This window comes from Microcaecilia unicolor, chromosome 5, assembly GCF_901765095.1.
Source record: "Microcaecilia unicolor chromosome 5, aMicUni1.1, whole genome shotgun sequence".
NCBI classification, from domain to species: Eukaryota; Metazoa; Chordata; class Amphibia; order Gymnophiona; family Siphonopidae; genus Microcaecilia; species Microcaecilia unicolor.
In genome coordinates, this window is record NC_044035.1 from 213,325,095 (window position 1) to 213,349,828 (window position 24,734).

General features: G+C 47.0%; 1 protein-coding gene across 2 annotated transcripts in view; it reads left to right on the plus strand.

Annotated features, from left to right (window-relative positions):
- The window catches only part of LOC115470519 (septin-7-like), a 343,205-nt gene that overhangs the window by 286,749 nt on the left and 31,722 nt on the right, over nt 1–24,734 (plus strand). For both annotated transcript variants that reach the window (XM_030203751.1, XM_030203752.1), the window contains exons 11-12: nt 2,090–2,225; nt 5,429–5,574. In XM_030203751.1, coding sequence (XP_030059611.1) covers nt 2,090–2,225; nt 5,429–5,574 — 282 coding nt within the window. The remainder of the gene's footprint in view (nt 1–2,089; nt 2,226–5,428; nt 5,575–24,734) is intronic.

Consider the following 24,734-nt stretch of genomic DNA (forward strand, 5'->3'; position numbering starts at 1 on the left):
ATCGTTGTGTCCAGAAAAGGAAGGCATCCATTCATCTCAGTCTCCATAGTGAATTTTATGTTGGGTGGATGCTATTCAGATGGTTTAGAAAATCACCGAGGGACCCCTTGGTTTTCCATCGGACCTCTCCCCTCTACATGAAAGGAGAAAGTTGCCCCCAGAGCAGCTGTCCTCCTTTGATTTTGTCAGGGACATGGCCAAGTTTGTCCCATATGAGTTGGAGACTGAAGATTAGCTCAGGGCTGAGCTGTTGGACGTCCTTCAGCTTGATGACTCCCCAAAGAAGCTATGGCAGTGCCTGTGCACAGAATTCTTAAACATGTACAGATAAACCAGTTGAAGACTCACGGCCCCCCCTCCCCCCCCCCCTCCCCACAATAGATTAATAAGAAGGCTGAATCTGTATATAGAGTCCAAAATGCTCCCAGATTAAGAAGCTCCAGCTTCCAGAATCGGCTCTCAAAAGAGCCAAGAGTTCGAAGACTCAGTCCTCAGTACCCCCAGGGAGGGAGGCTCAGACAGTCTTATGGGAAGAAATTTTTCCAGAACATTATAATCGCATCCTTCATAGCTTTTTACCATCTCTTAATGAGCATACGCTTGCGGAATGTTGTGTGCAGTGCTGCAGAGTTTGCAGACTCGCTGTCCCTCCAGAGAAAGCTAAGGAACTCCATCAACTAGTGGGACTGTGGAAAGCATGTGGGCTGGGCAACCTTTGATGCTTTTGAGATGGCGTCCAGGGCTTCTGCCATGAGTATTGGGTTTCGCAGACTCGCCTATTTGCATCAGACTTGGAACCTGCGGATCAGGAGAAAGCGGTGGACATTTCATGCCAGGGTGATAATTTTTTTGGTGACAGTGGAGCAGGTTGTGAACATCATCAAAAAAACACTCCAATACCATCAAGTCATAGTCCCAGCCTACTGCTGGGTTGGCCTTCACATCTTGGAGGTATACTGGAGGAAGAAAATGGAGGATGAACTATTATCAATTACCCCAAGTCCTACCTCAGCCCGTTTCAGCAATTGCTATTTATAGGAGCCCTGCTAGTTACGACTTATACCTAGGCCGTCTTCCTGGTCCAAGAAATAGAGGGTCTCACCTCTATAACCCATGAGGTTCAATAGAGTCTGCAGGTATCGGCTCAGCAGATGGTAAGATTGCTAGGCTCCATAGTACATGTCGCACCCTGTTCTCAAGTAACTCCATTGGGTCCCTATCTGTTTCCATTTACAGTTAAAACTTCTCTTACTGATTTATAAGTGTATTCATTCTACAGCTCCTCAGTAACTCTCCTGTCTTCTCTCCCTACACCCCTTCCCAAGTCAGGTAAGTTACTCTTACCTGTACCCTTCTCTACTGCCAACTCAAGACTTCAATCCTTCCATCTTGCTGCACTGTACCCCTCAAATGTTTCTGGCCCTTTTAAAATCCACGCTGAAATCCCAACATTTTGAGGCTGCTTTTTAATTCTTAATCCTTTATTTACCTGTTTAATACCCATGTTTTAATCATTCCCATAATATAAGAAACTCCATAATTTATTTGTCCTGTTTGTAAGCCCTGTTGAGCTGAGACTGTCTCTTACACGTTTGTGTTTTTTTATAGAGTGCTGCATACATTTAGTAGTGCTATAGAAATAAGTAGTTTTGTATTACATATAAGATACGGACTGTATCTGATATTCCTTCATTTGGATGTGTTGATTGTAAATTGATGATGCATTGCAAAGGGCAGTATATCAAATTTAACATAAACATGGTACTGTAGGCGTGGACAGTGAAGACACTGCATCATATGAGTGATTACTAAGTATGCATGTACATACTAGTCTGATGTTTGCCTTAGACAATGGTGAGTATGCATGAGAATCAGTTTTGACTGTAGTGTCCTGTATCCAGTTTGGTTAAGAATATAGATATGTACTCGCCAAATTTGTGCATCACAAGGCTTTTCTGTCTGGGTGAAAGCTCTCACCCTGTCCTGCTAGTATGCCAGAATTCCCTCAGAGGATCTATATTAAACCTTTAAGTAATAAAGTATGTATTGGGAACTAAATTTGTCCTCTCCTATTATGTCTGGTTCACAGAAGCCCCCTGGCCCAAATGGAGGAGGAGCGAAGGGAGCATGTGGCAAAGATGAAGAAGATGGAGACTGAAATGGAGCAAGTGTTCGAAATGAAGGTGAAAGAGAAAAAACAGAAACTCAGAGACTCGGAGGCAGAGGTGAGGAATCCATACCAGGAACAATTGGTCGCTTTCCCTGCTTCATGTTGTTGTCTAATTTTTCTCAGATTTCACCTGTTCGTTTCTCATGTTTTTATTTTGTAGTCACTGTCATATCAGCCTTGTGGGAAGGAGATATCTACCCTAGTTTCGGAATCTATTTTTCATTCCTTCACTGCCCCAGGTTGTTTTTTGCACTGTCCCTTTTGTTTTAGGTACAAAATAAATTCCTGTATATAATATGTAAACCGCTTTGATTGTAACCAGGGAAAGGTGGTATATCAAGTCCCATCCCTTTTTTTGCTAATTGTGGTTTTAATTTCATGTAAATTAGAGGTTTGCCCAGGATTTGCTCTCTTTTCCCTTGAAGTTGAGCAAGATGGCTTCACCTACTCTTGATAAAAAGTTGTGAATCTTTTTTGGTGCTGGAAGGATGAGGTGGGGGGGGGGGGGGGGGGAAGCGGGACGCTATTGGCTCTAGAGCATGTCTGGAGTAGGTGAGGGTCTCCCAGGGCTGGTGGTGCTTGGTTAATTTCACACAAGGAGCAATGTGCTAAACTTAATGTGGTCAGCCCCTTTTGCAGGAGTGAATGTTGAGCAGTCAGTGCAAGCTTACAGTTCCATCTACAATGAAGGCCCCAGCTGAACAGGTGAAGAGGTGTCTCTGGTGTGGGGGAATTCTACAGAAAGGAGGGTTCCTGTGAAGCTTTTTGAGACAACTCTGGCCATGCTCTGTTGCTTGTCTGCCGGGCTGCACAGCTGGGGAAGATACACTGGGAACAGAATCCATGAGCAGCCCCAGAAGTCTGTCGCCTTCCCATGTGGACGAGCTCCCCTCCTGACCTTATCCTAGAAGGTGGCCTGAAAGGCTGGATCTCTTAGGGTACACACTGGGAAATTCCATAACCCAGGTTTTGGAGGGGGGGAGGTCTGATTCCCAGAATTCATGTTGTTGCTCCACAAGTCATTTAAGATGAAGCAGGACTAGAAGTACTCTGTTTCGGGAGAGAAGAAATTCCATGGTTGATGCAGCCTCTGACTGGAGGATTTCGGAGTGTGTCATCCCTCTTTAGCAAGGACTTAAAGTAGCTGAGCTTGTTGGAAGAGTCATTGAGAGCTTTGGCTGAGGTTCTATGGGAAGGAGAACTCCCTGGGATGATAGCTCAAACCTTAGAGACTTGTTTTGGAGTCCCTGCTAAGGAGGTAGGGATCATAGGTTACCCCATCTAAGGTCTGTAAGCCCACCAATGACTTTCTGGTCCACAAGATGATTCGGGCTAAGATCTTGCTGGAGTAGGGAGATGCCTGAGGCATGGCTCTTGAGTTGTTCAGGCCATGGGTGGAGTAGCCTAGTGGTTAGAGCAGCAAGCTGCGAACCAGAGAGACGAGAATTCAAGTCGAACTGACACTCCATTTGGCCTTAGGCAAGCCACTTATCCTCCATTGCTTCAGATTACTTTGATTGTAAACTTTCTGGGAATAGGTACATCCTACTGTACCTGAATGTAACTTACCTAGATGTACCACTGAAAGGTGTGAGCTAAGTACCAATACTACTAGGATATCCACTGTTCCCGGAAGAGGAGAAGCTCTAGTTCCCCAAGATGGACATAGTGGTGACCGCAGTCACTAAGAATATGACCATTCCAGTGAAAGGGGAAACAGCCCTGAAGGAGTTTCAGGACAGAAAGACAAAGGCAGTGCTCTGAGGCTTCAGCCTTGGGTCTTCAAGCAGCGGTCTGCAGCACCTATATGTCAAGGGCTTCTTTGCGCTAGCTCGAGTGGGTGGAGGATCCCTTCTGGGGATGGAGACCTGAAGGGTGCAGCTCGCCTGGAATTAAGCACATCCCTCTGTTTTTTGGCCAGGACTATGAGTGTCTCTGTTTTGGTGAGGAGGCTCCTCTGGCTCCATCACAGAAAGAGGAAGACAAGCAACAGAATCTGGAAAAGCTAAGAGAAGCAAGAAAGCAAAGATGCTAATGTAAAAAAAAAAATAGTCAACATGACAAAATGGGGGGGGGGGGGGGGAGGAAGTGCAAAAGTGGCATTGTGAGACTCAAAGGTGAAGGGGAGGAATATGTAGAAGCTCTAAAGATAAGGTAGAACTGCCGTTGTATCGCTCCATGGTGCGACCGCACCTCGAATATTGTGTCCAATTCTGGTCGCTGCATCTCAAAAAAGATATAAAGGAATTGGAGAAGGTGCAGAGAAGGGCAACGAAAATGATAAAAGGGATGGAATGACTTTTCTATGAGGAAAGGCTGAGAAGGTTAGGGCTCTTCAGCTTGGAGAAAAGGCGGCTGAGGGGTGATATGATAGAAGTTTACAAGATAATGAGCGGAGTAGAGCGGACAGATGTGAAGCATTTGTTTACACTTTCAAACAAGGAGACACAAGATGAAGCTAGAATATGATAGATTTAAAACAAACAGGAGAAAGTTTTTCTTTACTAAGCGTGTAGTTGGACTCTGGAGCTCATTGCTGGAAAATGTAGTGTCAGCAGCTGGCCTTACGGAGTTTAAAGGGGGTTTGGACAGATTCCTGAGGGAAAAGTCCATTGAACATTATTAAAAATTAAAATGGGGGGGGGGGGGGAGGGGGGATTTTGCCGGGTTCTTGAAGCCTGGATTGGCCGCTGTCGGAGACAGGTTGCTGGGCTTGATGGACCATTGCTCTTTTCCCAGTATGGTGGTGCTTATGCTTATGTGCTATAGTGTAGTACAGGACTTCTCAAATCTGTTCTGGAACTCCACAGCCAGTTGGGTTTCAATATGCATAATGAATATGCATTAGAATATGCATTTGTCAATTTATTTTATGCATATTCATTGTGGATATCCTGAAAACCCAACTGACTGTGGGGACCCCAGGCCAGATTTGGGAAGCCATGGTGCAGCTATGCCTCAACAGATAGTGCCATGGGGCTTACTGCTTTTCTCCACCCAGATGTCATGCTTTTTAGATAGAAAGGATCATTTACTGAGCTGGAGGGAAATCTTCAATATACCCAAAGTGCTACTCTCTTGACAGTGGTCACAGCAACAGCAACCCCTTTCTCTTTCTCCCTAGAACTGAGCATATTACCTCTATGGCACACCCAATGCAAGGTGGCCCTGAATGACAGGATAATGGGACTTGAGACTGGTAGCCCTTAAAGGGCTTTCTTTCCCTATATTAGTTAATTCTGTTTTTCTTCCCCTTAGCTGGAACGTCGACATGAGCAGATGAAAAAGAACCTAGAAGCACAATACAAGGAGCTGGAGGAGAAAAGAAGACAATTTGAGGAAGAGAGGATGTCCTGGGAGGCCCAGCAGCGTCTCTTGGAACAGCAGAAACTAGATGCATCCAAGTAAGTGGTGGTGGTGTCCATCCATGGAGTTCATGAGATCCCTAGATTGACTGAATATTCAATATTCTTATTTATTTAAGGGCACTCATCCAGTGGGTAACAATCACTCTCCACCCCCTCAACCCCAAATAGACTTCAGCACGTTTCTGATACAAATAAAAAAAAGTTTCATATCTCTATGTAGTCTATAATTTTATATGAATTACATAGGTTTAGTTCTCCGAGGACAAGCAGGCTGCTTGTTCTCACGATTGGGTGACGTCCACAGCAGCCCCAGGAACGGAAATCTTCCTAGCAACAAAAGGTTTGCTAGAGCCTTCGAGCGTGCGGGCGCGGCCATTTTGCCGCCCGTCGCTTGAGAGTCCTGCTTCAGTTCTTTTTTTTTTTCTCCGCGGTACAGAGTGACTGCTTGCGGTCTCTCTCCGTGTGCCCTGAAAGAGCCTTCGCTGTTTTCAGTTTTCGTCTACCTTTTCCCTCGTTTTTCTTTTCATTTAAGTTGTTTCCATTTAATATTAAAAAAAACAAACAAACCCTTTATTTCTTAGTTTTAGGTCCTGTTAAGTTTTCTTTCACTTCCGACGCGGTTTTCTCATTTTTTGTGCCTTTATTTTTGGCACAATCAAGAATTTTGATTTCGCCGCAGCTATTTTTCCGTCCATGTCATCGAGGACGCCCAGCGGCTTCAAGAAGTGTACTCGGTGCAACCGGGCGATCTTGGGTACTGACCCTCACGCATGGTGTCTTCAGTGCCTTGGGCCCGACCATCGCTCAGATGCATGTAAGTTGTGTCTTAGCTTGAAAGAGCGGACACAGGTGTTGAGATAAGCTCTTCGGGATCGACTTTTTGGAACTTCACCGGTTCTTCGGCGTCGACATCAACATCAGTACCGAGGTCGTCGTCGTCGATATCGACACCGAAGATGGCATCGACATGAGGAGCGCAGGTAATGGCTGTCCAGACATCACACACTGGTCTCCACCTGTCTCGAAGACTCCTGCTGGACAGGCCTACCAGGACCGACCACTCTCGGACCCGACCCTGAGGAGGCGTGTGGATTCCACGTCCTCCTCGTCGGTACCAAGGAGTATCGATGACGTGCTTCGAGCGAAGGCGAAGAAGCATCATCATCGGTCTCCTAAGCACGGTACAGGGAGCTCCGGGGCGTCGAAGGATTCGGCACCCGTGAAGTGCCGACGCTGGGAGGAACGCTCACCCTCCATTCAGGGCAGACTTATACGGGGTCTGTGCCAGAGCCGGTGATGGGAGGCGGGACTGGTGGTTGGGAGGCGGGAAATACTGCTGGACAGACTTATACGGTCTGTGCCCTGAAAAAGACAGGTACAAATCAAGGTAAGGTATACACATATGAGTTTATCGTGGGCAGACTAGATGGACCGTGCAGGTCTTTTTCTGCCGTCATCTACTATGTTACTATGAGGTGTCAGTGCGTCGGTGTTCGGACAGCCCGGTACCGCCTCCCCGACCTCAACAGTTTCTGGACCCGGCTCGTGCACCAATCCCGCAGCCTTGCTCGACAGCGACTCTGGACGAGTGCATCCGAGCCATTCTTCCTGGTTTGCTGGAAGAGTTGCTGCATCAGCCTGTTCTGCTGCCGTTGGTGCTTGCGCCTTCGGCACCGTTGATGGAAGCGGCAGCTGGCTCTGGCCTTGAGGTGAGGTCTCTGACGCTGGTACCGCTTGCGGCATCGGCATCAGCTGCCACCCAGGTCGACTCCCCATCGACATCGATGGAGGGAGCTTCATCGCCGCCGGCACGGGAGTAGACTTCTCGACATCGCCATCGGGGACATGGTTCCTCGGCGTCGAGACGGGCCCGGTTTCGGACTGCAGTTCAGGAACTCTTGGCTGATACCAAGGAGGATACCTCTTGGGATGACGGAGAAGATCCTAGATATTTCTCTTCCGAGGATTCTTGTCTTCCCTCTGATCCTACTCCTTCACCTGAAAGAAAGCTTTCTCCTCTGGAGAGTCTTTCTTTCTCCTCATTTGTCCGGGAAATGTCTGTGGCAATTACCTTCCCTTCGGTATCTGAGGAGGAGCCCAGGACTGAGATGCTTGAGGTCCTTGACTATCTTTCGCCACCTACGGAATCATCCACTGTTCCTCTGCATAATGTCCTTAAAGAGACATTGCTGAGGAACTGGAAGAAACCACTAACTAACCCCACCATCCCCCAAAAAGCTGAGTTCCAATATCAGATTCATGGAAAACCTGAGTTGATGAGGTCGCAGTTACCTCACGACTCTATGGTTGTGGATTCTGTTCTCGAGGGCCAGGAGTACTAGAGACCCGGGGCGGGAATCTAGAACTCTTGACTCATTTGGGAGAAAGGCCTATCAGTCCTCTATGCTCGTGTCCAAGATTCAGTCATACCAGCTCTACACGAGCATCCACATGCGGAGCAATGTAAAGCAACTGGCGGACTTGGTAGACAAGTTCCCTGTGGAGCACGCCAGGCCTTTTCAGGAGGTGGTCAGGCAGCTGAAGGCGCGTCGTAAATTCCTGTCCAGGGGTGCTTACGACTCTTTTGATGTTGCATCCAGAGCCGCTGCTCAGGGTATAGTGATGCACAGACTCTCCTGGCTGCGTGCCTCTGACCTGGATAATCGAGTCCAGCAGCGGATTGCGGATGTCCTTTGCCGGGGGGGGGGGGGGGGGGGGGGTAATATTTTTGGCGAGAAAGTCAAGCAGGTGGTCAAACAGCTCCACCAGAGGGATAATCGCTATAGACAATCTCTTCGGCCCGGCGCCTTCTGCTACTACCTCATCAGGTAGACGTTTTTTCCGGGGAAGAAGGAATGCTCCCTATGCCTACAATAGGCGTAGGTGCAATCCTCCTTCCCGACAGCCTTCTCAGGCTCAGCCCCAGCGCGCTCGTTCTCGTCAACAGCGTGCGCCCAGACAGGCCTCTGCAGCTCCCCAGCAAAAGCAAGGGACGGGCTTTTGACTGGCTCCAGCTGAGCATAGCCGATATCAAAGTTTCCATGCCAGACAATCGGTCGGAGGGAGGTAAAAAATTTTTCACCAAAGGTGGCCTCTTGTAACCTCCGATCGGTGGGCTCTCCAAATAGTCCAGTTAGGATACTCCCTCAATTTGATCTCCAAACCTCCAAATTGCCCACCGGGAGCTCAGTCCTTCAGCTTCCAGCATAGGCAGATACTTGCAGAGGAACTCTCTGCCCTTCTCAGCGCCAGTGGGGTCGAGCCCGTTACACCAGGGCAGGAAGGGCTGAGATTCTATTCCAGATACTTCCTTGTGTAAAAGAAAACAGGGGGGAATGTGTCCCATCCTAGACCTTAAGTACCCTGAACAAATACCTGGTCCGAGAAAAGTTCAGGTTGGTTTCCCTGGGCACTCTTCTTCCCATGATTCAGGAAAACGATTGGCTATGCTCTCTGGACTTAAAGGATGCTTATGCACACATCCCGATACTTCCAGCTCACAGGAGGTATCTTCGATTCCGTCTGGGAGCGCAGCACTTCCAGTATTGTGTGCTGCCCTTTGGTCTCGCGTCTGCGCCCAGGGTATTTACCCAAATGCCCCGTAGTAGTTGCAGTAGTAGTAGGAGTGGCCTAGTGGTTAGGGTGGTGGACTCTGGTCCTGGGGAACTGAGGAACTGAGTTCGATTCCCACTTCAGGCACAGGCAGCTCCTTGTGACTCTGGGCAAGTCACTTAACCCTCCATTGCCCTAGGTACAAATAAGTACCTATATATGTAAGCCGCATTGAGCCTGTCATGAGTGGGAAAGCGTGGGGTACAAATATAACTAAAATAAAAAAAAATTTAAAAATACACAGACTGGGAGTGCATGTGTTCCCTTATCTCGACGATTGGCTGGTGAAGAACACCTCGGAGGCAGCAGCTCTACAGTCCATGCAGATGACTATTCAACTGCTGGAGCTGCTCGAATTTATTGGAGCTCTGCTGAATTCACAGACGGCTCGCGCCTATCTTCCCGAGACGAGAGCAGCCAATCTTCTGTCTCTAGTTTCCATGGCCAGAGTGTCTCAGCGGATCACAGCTCGGCAGATGTTGAGAATTCTGGGCCATATGGCCTCCACAGTTCGTGACACCCATGGCCCGTCTTCACATGAGATCCGCTCAATGGACCCTAGCTTCCTACTGGTATCAAGCTGCAGGGAATCTGGAGGATGCGATCCAGCTGTCCACCGAATTTCACAATTCCCTTCAGTGGTGGACAATTCGATCCAATTTAACCTTGGGACATCCGTTTCAAATTTCTCAGCCTCAAAAAGTGCTGACAACAGATGCATCCCTTCTGGGGTGGGGAGCTCATGTAGATGGGCTTCACACTCAAGGAGCTTGGTCCCTCCAGGAATCAGGTCTCCTGGAGTTGCAAGGGGTCTGGAACGCTCTAAAGGCTTTCAGAGATCGACTGTCCAATCAAATTATTCAAATTCAGACAGACAATCAGGTTGCCATGTACTACATCAACAAGCAGGAGGCACCAGCTCTCGCCCCCTGTGTTGGGAAGCCGTACAGAGGTGGCTTTGGGCTCGCCATCACGGCATGTTTCTCCAAGCCACGTATCTGGCAGTTGTAAACAACAGTCTGGCCAACAGGCTGAGCAGGATTATGCAGCCTCACGAGTGGTTGCTCAACTCGGGCATAGTGCACAAGATCTTTCAAGCGTGGGGCACCCCCTTGGTTGATCTTTCGCCATTCAGATCAATCACAAGGTCCCTCAGTTCTGTTCCAGGCTTCAGGCCCACGACAGACTAGTGTCAGATGGCTTTCTCCTTCATTTGGGGAAGGGCCTTCTGTATGCATATCTTCCCATACCTCTGGTGGGGAACACTTTACTGAAACTCAAGCAAGACTGCGGAACCATGATTCTGATTGCTCCTTTTTGGCCGCTTAGGATTTGGTTCCCTCTTCTTCTGGAGTTGTCCTCCGAAGAACCTTGGAGATTGCAGTGTTTTCCAATCCTCATCACTCACAACGAGGGGGCGCTTCCACATCCCGTCCTCCAGTCTCTGGCTCTCACGGCCTGGATGTTGAGAGCGTAGACTTCACCTCCATGGTCTCTCTGAGGGTGTCTCCTGAGTCTTGCTTGCTTCCAGAAAAGATTCCACGAAGATATTTTACTCTTTTAAATGGAGGAGGTTTGCCGTTTGGTGTGATAGCAAGGCCCTAGATCCTTGCTCTTGTCCTACACAGACCCTGCTTGAATACCTTCTACACCTCAGAGTCTGGTCTCAAGACCAACTCCGTAAGAGTTCACCTTAGTGCTATTAGTGCTTTTCATTATCGTGTAGACGGTAAGCCTATCTCTGGACAGCCTTTAGTTGTTCGATTCATGAGAGGTTTGCTTTTGTCAAAGTCCCCTGTCAAACCTCCACCAGTGTCATGGGATCTCAACGTCGTCGTCGCCCAGTAATGAAACCTCCTTTTGAGCCTCTGAATTCCTGCCATGTGAAGTATTTGAGCTGGAAGATCATTTTCTTGGTGGTGGTTACTTTAGCTCGTAGGGTCAGTGAGCTTCAAGTCTTGGTAGTGCATGCTCCTTATCTCAAGTTTCATCACAACAGAGTAGTCCTCCGCACGCACCCTAAGTTCTTGCCGAAGGTGGTGTTGGAGTTCCATCTGAACCAGTCAATTATCTTGCCAACATTTTTCCCTGTCCTCATACCCGCGCTGCTGAATGACAGTTGCATACATTGGACTGCAAGAGAGCATTGGCCTTTTATGTGGAGCGGACAAAGCCCTTCAGACAGTCCGCCCAAATGTTTGTTTCTTTCGATCCCAACAGAAGGGGAGTTGCTGTTGGGAAATGCACCATTTCTAATTGGCTAGCAGATTGCATTTCCTTCACTTATGCCCAAGCTGGGCTGACTCTAGAGGGTCATGTCACGGCTCATAGTGTTAGAGCCATGGCAGCGTCGGTAGCCCACCTGAAGTCAGCCACTATTGAAGAGATTTGCTAGGCTGCTACGTGGTCATCAGTCCACACATTCACATCTCATTACTGCCTCCAGCAGGATAGTCGACGCGACAGTCAGTTTGTGCAGTCGGTGCTGCAGAATTTGTTGGGGTTTTAGAATCCATCTCCACCCCCCTAGGCCCATTTTTATTCTGTTCCAGGCTGCATTCTCAGTTAGATGTTTTGCTTCGTAGGTCAATCCTTGATATGTCCTCGCCATTGTGAGGCCCAATTGACCTTCTTTGTTGTTTTGAGTGAGCATGGGTGCTAGGGATACCCCAAACGTGTGAACAAGCAGCCTGCTTGTCCTCGGAGAAAGCGAAGATACATACCTGTAGCAGGTATTCTCTGAGGACAGCTGGCTGATTGTTCTCACAAACTTGCCCACCTCCCCTTTGGAGTTGTCCTTTTTATTTGTTATTGCTTTATATTTAACTGAAGCGGGACTCTCACCCGACGGCGGACGGTGCGCGTGCCTGTGTGCGCTCGAAGGCTCTAGCAAACTTTTTGTTGCTAGGAAGATTTCCGTTCCTGGGGCTGCCGTGGACGTCACCCAATCGTGAGAACAATCAGCCTTCTGTCCTTGGAGAATACCTGCTACAGGTATGTATCTTCACTTTTGGAGTGGACATAGGGGGAGCAGTTCCCCACTTCACCTGTAAATATTGTGGGTGCTGCTGCTGAATGGGTCCCTTTCCCCTACAGCCAATATGAATTCTGTACTTTTTGCCACCACTTTTCCCAAAGTAAGCAGGCAAAGTAAGTATGTTTATGATTGCTTTTATAAATTTCAAGATTACTAGGGTATATGAGTTCATTCATACAATAGCAGACAAATGGCAGCAGCGATCCAAGGAAGTCAAACACAGCAAGAGTTTATCCAGATGTCATCTTTAATGGAAACAGGACCCAACATGGCCAAGTTTTGGAAAAAGTCTTCATCAGGGGTCACATAGGTTTCTACAGTACATTCACAGATTCAAAACATGTACTGCAATACCTGTGTTCAAAAGGAAAATGAGGTCTAGAGCTTTTTGTAGGCAGATGCTGTTGGCTGCATTTTTTTATTTTTGATATTGGACCTCATTTTTCTTTTAAACTAAGGTATTGCAGTACATGTTTTGAATCTGTGAATGTGTTGTGGAAACCTGTGTGACCCCTGAAAAAGGTTTGTCCAAAACTTGGCCAGATTGGGTCCCATTTCCATTTAAAGTTGTTATTTGGATAAACTCTTGCTGTGTTTGTCCTGCCTTGGATTGCTGCCGCTGTTTGGTTGTCTGTTCTGCTTCTGCAGTAGACTGTCTTCTGTTTGTTTCTGCATCATACAGTATCAGGACAATAGTGCAACTCAAGATTCTTTTATAGTCCTCTCCATAAAGGAACAAGATGGTTCACACTGTTATAAGCAGATATGGACATACTTGTTTCACTGCTGTTAAGGAGGCAGGGTACTGCAACCAGAGAAAACAAATGTTTATGACATCCAAGTCATAATTAATCTCTTGATAAGTGTGTAAGATTGACTACTGTAGTGAATATTTCTAGCTAAATTGTAAAAATATCATAGTACAAATGAATTCTAATCTAATCCAAGGATTTATATACCACAAAATCTAATGAGGTCCTATATGGTTTACAATGTTATAAGGTTTGGAAGTACTAAATATGTATAGGAATGTAACCCACCTTAAGACTCTAAAATCCACAATCGGGATTTAAACTTATTACCAACCGAGAACCTCAAACCACCTCATGGGAACCTTAATGCTACTTGTGCCTGGTTCACCACTCTACCGAGGAGTAGGTTACTATCATTGGTTCAAGTGCGGGGGAGTAGAGAAAAACAACCAACCGAAAAAACTCAATCTAATTTGAGAAAACCGGATGGTTTAAAAACTCTTAACCCCCGACACTGACATACCAAAAAAGAGCCAAAAAGTAGGTAAACCACCCCTATTCAAAAATACTAAAGATTGTGTTTGCGCCATCTTGACAGTGTATGCTGGAAACATTTGAGAATACGTTCGGTTATATGCTGAGGTCTCGGGGAGGACCCGAGAATGTTAAAAAGTTCTTTTTCCTGAAGCAGCCAGATAGCGGCGAAACAAGGCGCACTTGTCGGAAGAAAAGCACAAAGAAAGGCACGAAGTTAGACACGCGAGGTGTCATTGGTAACTGAACAATTGAGTACCATCTCCAGTGTGGACTATTTGCAGCCTGGTTTGACGTTTCTTTTGAGCCCTGGATTCACAACGACCAGATAAGTGACGTTGGACTTTTTGAGAACGGGTTCATTATTAAGCAACTGAAATTACCCTTTACTTAAGATTCAAAATAAGGGGTTTATAGGACCAGGGTGTTATGAAGGTGCACCATAGGGGGTTGGTATTACGTCCTCCAGGTTTACCATGAAGTCAGTAAGTTTCTCCGACTCGTCCACTTAAAATATCATTTCTGACACCGGTATCCCACCCAAATTTTCCTCGGTGAAGACCATTTAATCTCTCCGCTACGTCTTTGTCTTCCTTGATTGCCCCTTTTACCCCTCGGTCATCCAGCGGCCCAACCGATTCTTTTGCCGGCTTCCTGCTTTTAATATACCGAAAATGTTTTTTACTATGTTTCTTTGCCTCTAATGCTATCTTTTTTCGTAACCCTCTTGGCCTTCTTTATCTGCGCCTTGCATTTGCTTTGACACTCCTTATGCTTCTTCTTGTTATTTTCAGACGGTTCCTCCTTCCATTTTCTGAAGGCGTTTTTTAGCCCTAATAGCTTCCTTCACCTCACTTTTCAACCACGCCGGGTGTCTTTTGGACTTCCGTTTTTCTTTTCTAATTCCTGGAATATGTTTGGCCTGGGCCTCCAGGATGGTATTTTTGAACAGCGTCCATGCTAGTTGTACAGTTTTTATCCTTTCAGTTGCCCCCATAAGTTTTTTTTTTTTTTTTTTTTTTTCACCGTTCTCCTCATTTTATCATAGCCTCCTTTTTTAAAGTTAAATGCTAACGTATTTGACTTCCTGTGTATAGTTACTTCAAGGTTGATATCAAAACTGATCATATTATGATCACTGTTATCAAGCGGCCCCAGTACCATAACGTCCCTCACCAGATCATGCGCTCCACTAAGGCCAAGTCTAGAATTTTTCCATCTCTCGTCTGCTCCTGCACCATCTGCTCCATAAAGCTGTCCTTGATTTCATCAAGGAATTGTACCTCTCTAGCATGTCCCGATGTTACGTTTACCCAGTCTATATTTGGATAATTGAAGTCACCCATTATTATCACATTGCCCATTTTGTTTGCGTCTCTGATTTCTTTTATCATTTCTGCGTCTACCAGCTCATCCTGGCGAGGCGGACGGTAGTACACTCCTATCACCGTCCTTTTCCCTTTTATGCATGGAATATCAACCCACAATGATTCAAGGGTGTGATTTGTGTCCAGCTGAATTTGTAATCTATCTGAGTCAAGGCTTTCGTTAATATACAATGCTACCCCTCCACCAGACCAGTCCACCCTATCACTACGATATACTTTGTACCCCGGTATGACAGTGTCCCACTGGTTATCCTCCTTCCACCAGATCTCAGTAATGCCTATTATATCCAATTTTTCATTAACTGCAATATACTCCAACTCTCCTATTTCTTAACCTCCTAGCATTTGCATATAGACATTTCAGAGTATGTTTGTTGTTCCTATTTGCATGATGCTTAGTACTTGACACTATTGATTGGCCATCTTTTGTCTGATCTTTAGTTGTATTTAAGGGCACCTGACCTACCACAGTCTGTTGTGCAACCTCACTATCCAGAAACCCTATCTTCCCTGTTTGTGAGGTATCCTTGCAAGATACCTTATTTCAAACCATGCGCTTTTGAGCGACTGTCAGCCTTCCCCCCTATTTCTAGTTTAAAAGCTGCTCTATCTTCTTTTTAAATGCCGACGCCAGCAGCCTGGTCTCACCCTGTTTAGGGTGGAGCCCATCCTTTCGGAATAGGCTCTCCCTTCCCCAGAATGTTGCCCAGTTCCTAACAAATCTAAAACCCTCCTACCTGCACCATCGTCTCATCCACGTATTGAGACTCCGGAGCTCTGCCTGTCTCTTGGGCTCTGCGAGTGGAACAGGTAGCATTTCAAAAAATGCTACCCTAGAGGATCTGGATTTGAGCTTTCTACCTAAGAGCCTAAATTTGGCTTCCAGAGCATCTCTCCCACATTGCTGCCTGGATGTCCAACCGCCACCTGAAACTGAACATGGCCAAGACCGCGCTTATCGTCTTTCCACCAAAACCCACTTTTCCTCTTCCTCCACTCTATATCTCAGTCGATAACACCCTCATCCTCCCCATCTCATCTGCCCGCAACCTCGGAGTCATCTTCGACTCCTCCCTCTCCTTCTCTGCGCATATCCAGCAGATAGCCAATACCTGTCGCTTCTTTCTCTTTAACATCAGCAAAATTTGCCCTTTCTTCTCTGAGCACACCACCCGAACTCCCATCCACTCTCTCATTACCTCTCGCCTTGACTACTGTAACCTACTCCTTACTGGCCTCCCACTTAACCATCTATCCCCCTTCAATCCGTTCAGAACTTTGCTGCACGTCTTATATTCCGCCTGGACCGATATGCTCATATCACCCCTCTCCTCAAGTCACTTCACTGGCTTCCGATCAGGTACCGCATACAATTCAAGCTCCTCCTTCTAACCTACAAATGCACTCAGGCTGCAGCCCCTCATTACCTCTCTACCCTCATCTCCCCTTACGTTCCCACCCGAAACCTCCGCTCACAGGACAAATCCCTCCTCTCAGTACCCTTCTCCACCACCGCCAACTCCAGGCTCCGCCCTTTCTGCCTCGCCTCACCCTATGCTTGGAATAAACTTCCTGAGCCCTTACGCCAAGCCCCCTCCCTGCCCATCTTCAAATCCTTGCTCAAAGCCCACCTCTTCAATGTCGCCTTTGGCACCTATCCTTTATACCTCTATTCAGGAAATCTAGACTGCCCAATTTGACTGCCCCTATTTGACTGACTATACATTTGTCCTTTAGATTGTAAGCTCCTTGAGCAGGGACTGTCCTTCTATGTTAAACTGTACAGCGCTGCGTAATCCTAGTAGCGCTTTAGAAATGTTAAGTAGTAGTAGTAGTATTTTCCTATGTCATTGGTACCCACATGTACCAAGACAGCCGACTCCTCCCCAGCACTATCTAAAATCCTATCTAGGTGACGTGTGAGGTCCGCCACCTTCGCACCAGGCAGGCAAGTCACCAGGCGATCCTCACGTCCACCAGCCACCCAGCTATCTATATGCCTAATGATCAAATCACCAACTACAACAGCTGTCCTAACCTTTCCCTCGGAGACATATCCTCGGTGCGAGAGGATAGTTCATCCCCTAGTGGGCAGGTCCTGGCTACAGGAGTACTTCCTACTTCACCAGGGTGATGCTGTCCTAGGAGACCTCCCTCCTCCAAGGTAGCACAAGGGCTACCAGACTGGAGGTGGGACTTCTCTACAACATCCATGTAGGTCTCCTCTATGTACCTCTCTGTCTCCCTCAGCTCCACCAAGTCTGCTACACTAGCCTCAAGAGAACCGACACGCTCTCTAACAGCTAGGAGCTCTTTGCATCGGGCACACACATATGACATCTCACCAACTGGGAGATAATCATACATCTGACACTCAATGCAAAAGACTGGATAGCACCCCTCTCGCTGCTGGACTGCTGACTCCATCTTAGTGTTTTTGAGTTTTTCAATAATTTAAAACTTGCTACAGTATTAAGGATATTAGCCTAATATAAAAGTGTCTTTTAGTTTATATAGTAACTGGGAGAAACGGCGCACAGCACCTAGAGCTGAGGCCCTGAGTGGATCGGAGTGGACCTGGGAGTCACCCCGGAGAAGGCAGGATATGCAGATGAGCTGCAAGTCCTCCACAGCACCTGAAAGGCAGCTGGTGGTAGAGCTGGGCACCTCTCAGCTGAGAAAAGGCTTACCAGGGGTTAGGCCGAAGCCAGCATTCCTCCCCCTGAGGGTCGCCTGATCCTAGCCAAAAAGCACCTGGAAACCCTGGGCACTTGGAGCGAGGGCCCTGGGAAGATCGGGGTGGACCTGGGAGTCACCCCAGAGAAGGCAGGATATGTAGATGAGCTGCAAGTCCTCCACAGCACCTGAAAGGCAGCCGGTGGTAGAGCTTGGGCACCTCTCAGCTGAGAAAAGGCTTACCAGGGGTTAGGCCAAAGCCAGCATTCCTCCCCCTGAGGAATGCTGATGAGTTTTCAGTCTTTTTCTAAAGGAAGTATAATAACTATCCATCCTAAGTAGCAGAGGCAAATTGTTCCAGATTGACACCTCTGGGATAATTCTCACGCCATTCCCAAAACTGCTAGTTTAGACCTGTCTATAATGGATAGCTAGAGGCACATAGCGGGCATTCCTTAGATTGCCAAACCAGAGTTTGTGTTACATCAGCAATTTCAGGAATTCGTTTTTGCTAATGATTGCACTTTTCACAGCAAGGCTTCCACCCTCTACATAGTACAGAAACCTTATGCCTTTAACATCTGACGTAAAGGATATCCTGAGTAGGGACAGTCAGGCTACTCTTCTGCAGTTTCACATCTTGGCAGCCTGTGATGCTATAGATCATTCTCTAATGCGTCATCGGCTAGCAGAATTGGGTATGGCTGGAAAAGTGATTAAACGGTTTGGACAATATTTGAGGATGTGAACATATATGGTTCACAAGAATGGAATAGTTTGAGTCTTGGTCACCCTGTCCCCTTTGCTTTTTAAAGTTTATATGAGACCGTTGGGTGCAATACTTACCTCCTGGGTGTTCAAATATTGTCCTATATAGATGATCTTTTTTTATTATGTCCTGCTTTGGATGCTTTTGAGAATACTAAAGAAATGTTAATATCTCTGTGATTGATTCATGGGCCAGCTCTAATTTTTTGATGCTGAGTAGGCAAAAGACTAATATTCAGTTTGGGAATTTTGATTCCTTATCTCAAAATTTTTTTACAACTTGCTACTGGTGAAACTCTAAAGATCACCAAATAAATCCAAAGTCTTGTGGATAATATTGGATTAGAGGTTAACATTTGATGAATAGATTATTGCTCTGGTGAAAAATTTTTTTTTTCGCTTGTGTCTGCTAAGAGCAGTCAGTCCAGTCTTGGTGCTGAAAGTTTTAGTTTTTTGCCTTATCTTGATTATTGTAAATATGGGTAACTCTCTGCAAAATTATTAAGGAGGTTACAGCTTCAAAATACAGCAGCTAGAATAATTTTTAGAATTAAAAAATTTGAGAGAGTTTCTCCTCCTCTTGGCAAATTGCACTGGCTTCCGGTTTCCTCACATTTAAAATTTAAAATAGCTTGTATAGTTTTTAAATCCTTAGCTGCACAAAATTCAGTTAGTCTATTTAAATATCTGCTTTTATTGTCTACAAGAAGGTAGTCTCAATCTGGGTATTCGTACACATTGATGTTTCCTAGCCCCTCAAGGTGTTAAGGGGTACTTAAATAACTCTTTTAAATACTTAGCAGTAAAAACATTGAATGGTATTCCTCATCAGATAAGGTCTATTATTTTTTATTTAGAAAACAGGTGAAAGCTTTTTTTGCACTCTGATACTGATTTAGACTAGAATGTTTTATATTGTTTTTATGTATGTTACTCTGTAATTTCATCTGATTGAGATCTTTCTTTCTTGTAATCCGCAATCCTTACAGAGATATGGTGGAATATAAACTATGAATGGAATGGAAAAGGAAGCTTTCCTGTTTTTACTGTAACATAAACCTTCCAGTGAAGAATAAGCTAGTAAACAACAGTTCTTGGTATTAGACTGATTAAAAAAAAGTAAAATCTGATTTATCAAAAAATTTGGAACTAAATAAACCATGAATAAAACAAGACCTTGAACCTCACCCTTGCTGATACTGGAAGCCATTGTAAAGACTGCAACAGTGGATGTAACACGATCAAATTTAGAATGGTAGAAGATCATCCTAGCTGCTATATTTTGTAACAATTGCAATTTAGTTAGCAGCTTCTGAGGGAGAGCAATATAAATAGAATTACAGTAATCCAAGGTAGATCAAATAATTGCCTGAACTTCTAAAGCAAAATGCTCTTCATAAAAATTAGAACAAATAGATCTTAATGGTTTCAAATAAAAAAGAGAAAAAGTAAATTATTAACTTGAAATTCAAAAGACAATGAAGGATCCAAAATAACTCCCAATACCCAAGACTACTGAGTTACTGGCAATGATACACCATTTAATAGTGGGACTGCAGGAATATCAGAAAGTTACTAAACCATAAAATACTGGTCTTTTCTGGATTCAGTTTTAATAATTGGATGTGACCACAAGATCTTATAGTAATGCATTGACTAAGTACCGAAAAGGTCAGAGAGAGGTCAGAATAAACTGGTATCAGAACAAAAATATCATCAGCATAAGAAAATAATATGTCTTTAGGCTAGAAATAGTTCCTAAATCCGGCATGAAAAGATTAAACAATAATGAAGAAATGGGGTATCCTTGAGGGACACTGCATAAGGGTTTCCAGGTTTTAGAACGGACACCTTCCTTCAAAACATAATAACTATGATTTTCTAAGAAGCCTTTGAACCCAGCCAATTACTTATCCTCCCAAACCCAACTCGCTAAGCTTCATGAGATGTTTACTATAACTTTACTACAAAGTCAAACGCACCCGATATATCAAACTGTAACAGTGCCAACTGTTTTCCCTGACTCGGAGCTTTTTGAACCATAGTTAACAGAACTAAAAGGAGAGATTCGGTACTATGCTGACTCCTAAAGCCAAACTGACTAGTATGCAACCATTGATGTTTTTCAATATATTGCCAAAGTTGCAAACCTACCAAAGATTCCATTAACTTAGAAAGCAAAGGAATATTAGGCGTGGGCTGAAAATCTGATGGTAAAGCAAGCTCCAACCCAGCAGATTTAGGAATCTGTGTCATCAAAATGTGGCCCATATTTTCTGGATAGATTCCTGAAATAAGAATAGTATTAATCAGCAGAGTTATCGAGTAAATGATTAAAGGTGAACCTTCTTTTAGAAAGGCAGCTGGACAACTATCGAGAGGAGAAGATTTTTCTCCCATTGATCCTTGTGGCTTCTGCTTTCAAGAAGGTATGGATACAGTGGATAAGGGAGGATCAACAATACCCAGTAGGGCAGTGGTCTTCAGTATTTTTTTAAGCAGGGACCATTTTGGAAAGCATACTTCACTGTGAGAACTAGAATTGTTATTCTCCCAGGACAAGCAGGCTGCTTGTTCTCACGAATGGGTGACGTCCACGGCAGCCCCTCCGATCAGAGATCTTCACTAGCAACAGCGTTTGCTAGCCCTTGCGTGCGCATGCACCGTGCGCATGCGCAACCGTCTTCCCGCCCGAACGTGCTCGTGTTCGTCAGTCTTTTTTTCTCTGCTCAGGACGGCTGTTTTTCGGTCAGTCTGTGCCCCAAGGAGACCCCTTGCGTCTTTTTTCGCCGCGTTCTTCCGTTCGGAAGTGTCCGGTTTTTGTCTTTTCCGTCGTGTGTCTCTAGTGTTTTTTAAAAAAAAGTTCCCTTATGTCGAGTTTTTTCCCGTAAGTTTCCTTTCGTTGTTGGGCGTGGCTTTTTTCGCCGCCCGTTCGGGTTTTTTCTAACTTTTTTGGTGCCATTCGCCATCATAGTGAATTTTGACTTCGCCGGCGTGATTTTTCCGCCCATGTCCTTGAAGCCTGCCAGCAGCTTCAAAAAGTGCACCCAGTGCAGCCGGACTATCTCCCTCACTGACAGGCACGTTTCGTGCCTTCAGTGTCTGGGGGCCGGGCATCGCCCCCAGGCCTGTACTCTCTGCCTTCTCTTGAAGAAACGGACTCAGGCAGCGAGATTGGCCCAGTGGAATCTGTTGTTCAGGGCCTCGTCCGATGCTTCGACATCTTCAGTACCGAGGTCATCGTCCGGTGTGTCGATGTCTGCGATACCCAGCTCTTCTGCCGGTGATCCAGCATCTACGATACCGAGGTCATTGGTGGTATCGATGTCGTCGGAGGGTGCTTCGTCTTCCGGAGTGCAGGTGAGGGCTGTCCATTCCCATGCTGGTTGGCGGTGAGCCCTTGAGTAGGTCTCCGCCTGCCTCGAGGGCTCCTGCGATACAGGCCCCCCGGGATCAACCTCTTTTGGACCCGGCCCACAGGAGACGTTTGGATTTGACGTCCTCCTCTTCGGTACCGGGAGGTACTGGTGACGTGCGTCTTGTGAAGGCAAAGAAGCATCGTCATCGGTCACCTTCCAGACGTGGTACCGAGAGCTCTGGGTTGCCGGTGGCACCGGCACCCAAGTGTCGACATCGGGAGGACCGCTCACCCTCCATTCAGGAGGTGTCAATGCGCTCCCCTGTGGACAGCCCGGTACCGCCTCCGCGTCCTGGAAAGATTCGCAGCTCGTCGCTGGTGCCGGACTCCTTTCCTCTCTCGACAGCCGCTCTGAACGAGAGCCTCAGGGCCATCCTTCCAGGGATCCTGGAAGAGCTGTTGCGACCTTCTCCGGTACCGGGGGTGCTTGCGCCACCGGTACTGACGACTGAGGCGACGGCTGGCCCCTCGTCCGTGGTGAGGTCTCCCGGTACCGGCATCGGCTGCCTCCCAGGCGGACTCCCCGACAGCATCGATGGAAGGAGCTCCTTCGCAGCCGATACAGGAGTCTTCCTCTCGACGTTCCCACTGTGGTCATGTTCCTACGGAGTCGAGGCGGGTACGGCTTCGGACAGAAGTTCATGAACTGGTGTCTGACACCGATGGTGAGGCCTCGTGGGAAGCAGAGGAAGACATCAGATATTTCTCAGATGAGGAGTCTGACGGTCTTCCTTCTGATCCCACTCCCTCTCCTGAAAGACAGCTTTCTCCTCCCGAGAGTCTATCTTTCGCAGCCTTTGTCCGGGAAATGTCTACGGCCATTCCCTTCCCTGTGGTTACGGAGGATGAGCCAAAGGCTGAAATGTTTAAGCTTTTGGACTATCCTTCACTACCTAAGGAATCGTCCACAGTATCCATGCATCATGTCCTCAAGAAGACATTGCTGGCGAACTGGACGAAGCCGCTAACTAATCCCCACATTCCCAAGAAGATCGAATCCCAATATCGGATCCATGGGGACCCCGAGTTGATGCGGACTCAGTTGCCTCACGACTCTGGTGTGGTGGATCTGGCCCTTAAGAAGGTCAAGAGTTCTAGAGAGTATGGTTCAGCGTCCACGGGCAAAGACTCTAGAACCTTGGATTCTTTTGGGAGGAAGGCCTACCATTCTTCAATGCTCATTTCCAAAATTCAGTCCTACCAGCTCTATACGAGCATTCATATGCGGAACAATGTGCGGCAGTTGGCGGACAGGCTCCCCTCTGAGCAAGCCAAGCCTTTTCAGCAGGTGGTCAGGCAGCTGAAGGCGTGTCGTAAATTCCTGGCCAGGGGTGTTTACGATACTTTTGATGTCGCGTCCAGGGCCGCTGCTCAAGGTGTGGTGATGCACAGACTCTCATGGCTGCGCGCCTCAGACCTGGAGAATAGGCTCCAGCAGTGGATAGCGGACTCTCCTTGCCGGGGGGATAATATTTTTGGAGAAAAGGTCGAACAGGTGGTAGAACAGCTCCACCAGCGGGACACCGCTTTCGACAAATTATCCCGCTCTCTGGACTTAAAGGATGCTTACACTCATATCCCGATACTGCCAGCTCACAGACAGTATCTTCGATTCCGTCTAGGAACACGGCACTTTCAGTATTGTGTGCTACCCTTTGGTCTCACCTCCGCGCCCAGGGTGTTCACAAAATGCCTGGCTGTCGTAGTGGCGTCTCTACGCAGACTGGGAGTGCACGTGTTCCCTTACCTTGACGATTGGCTGGTGAAGAACACCTCCGAGGCAGGAGCTCTACAGTCCATGCAGATGACTATTCGACTCCTGGAGCTACTAGGGTTTGTGATAAATTATCCAAAGTTCCACCTTCTTCCAGTTCAAAAACTCAAATTCATAGGGGCTCTGCTGGATTCTCAGACAGCTCGTGCCTACCTTCCGGAAGCGAGGGCCGACAATCTTCTGTCCCTCGTTTCCTGGGTGCGGGCGTCTCAGCAGATTACAGCTCGGCAGATGTTGAGATTGCTCGGCCACATGGCCTCCACAGTGCATGTGACTCCCATGGCCCGTCTTCACATGAGATTGCTCAATGGACCCTAGCTTCCCAGTGGTACCGAGCTGCTGGGTATCTAGAGGATGTAGTCCAGCTGCCCACCAGTTTTCTTCAATCCCTGCAGTGGTGGACAATTCAGTCCAATTTGACTCTGGGACGTCCCTTCCAAATTCCTCAGCTGCAAAAAGTGCTGACGACGGATGCTTCTCCTGGGATGGGGAGCTCATGTTGATGGGCTTCACACCCAAGAGAGTTGGTCCCTCCAGGAACAAGATCTACAGATCAAGTTCCTGGAGTTACGAGCGGTCTGGAGCACTGTAAGGGCTTTCAAGGATCGGCTGTCCCATCAAATTATTCAAATTCAGACAGACAACCAGGTTGCCATGTATTACATCAACAAGCAGGGGGGCACTAGATCTTGCCCTCTGTGTCAGGAGGCCGTCAGAATATGGCTTTGGGCTCGCCGATACGGCATGTGTCTTCAGGCCACATATCTGGCAGGCGTAAAGAACAGTCTGGCCGACAGGTTGAGCAGGATCATGCAACCTCACAAGTGGTCGCTCAATTCCAAAGTGGTACATGAGATCTTCCAAGCGTGGGGCACCCCCTTGGTGGATCTCTTTGCTACCCGAGCCAACCACAAGGTCCCTCAGTTCTGTTCCAGACTTCAGGCCCATGGCAGGCTAGCATCGGATGCCTTTCTCCTGGATTGGGGGGAAGGCCTCCTGTATGCTTATCCTCCCATACCTTTGGTGGGGAAGACTTTGCTGAAACTCAGGCAAGACCGAGGCACGGTGATTCTGATCGCTTCTTTCTGGCCGAATCAGATCTGGTTCCCTCTTCTTCTGGAGTTGTCCTCCGAAGAACCGTGGAGATTGGAGTGTTTTCCGACCCTCATTACTCAGAACGAGGGGGCGCTTCTGCATCCCAACCTCCGGTCTCTGGCTCTCACGGCCTGGATGTTGA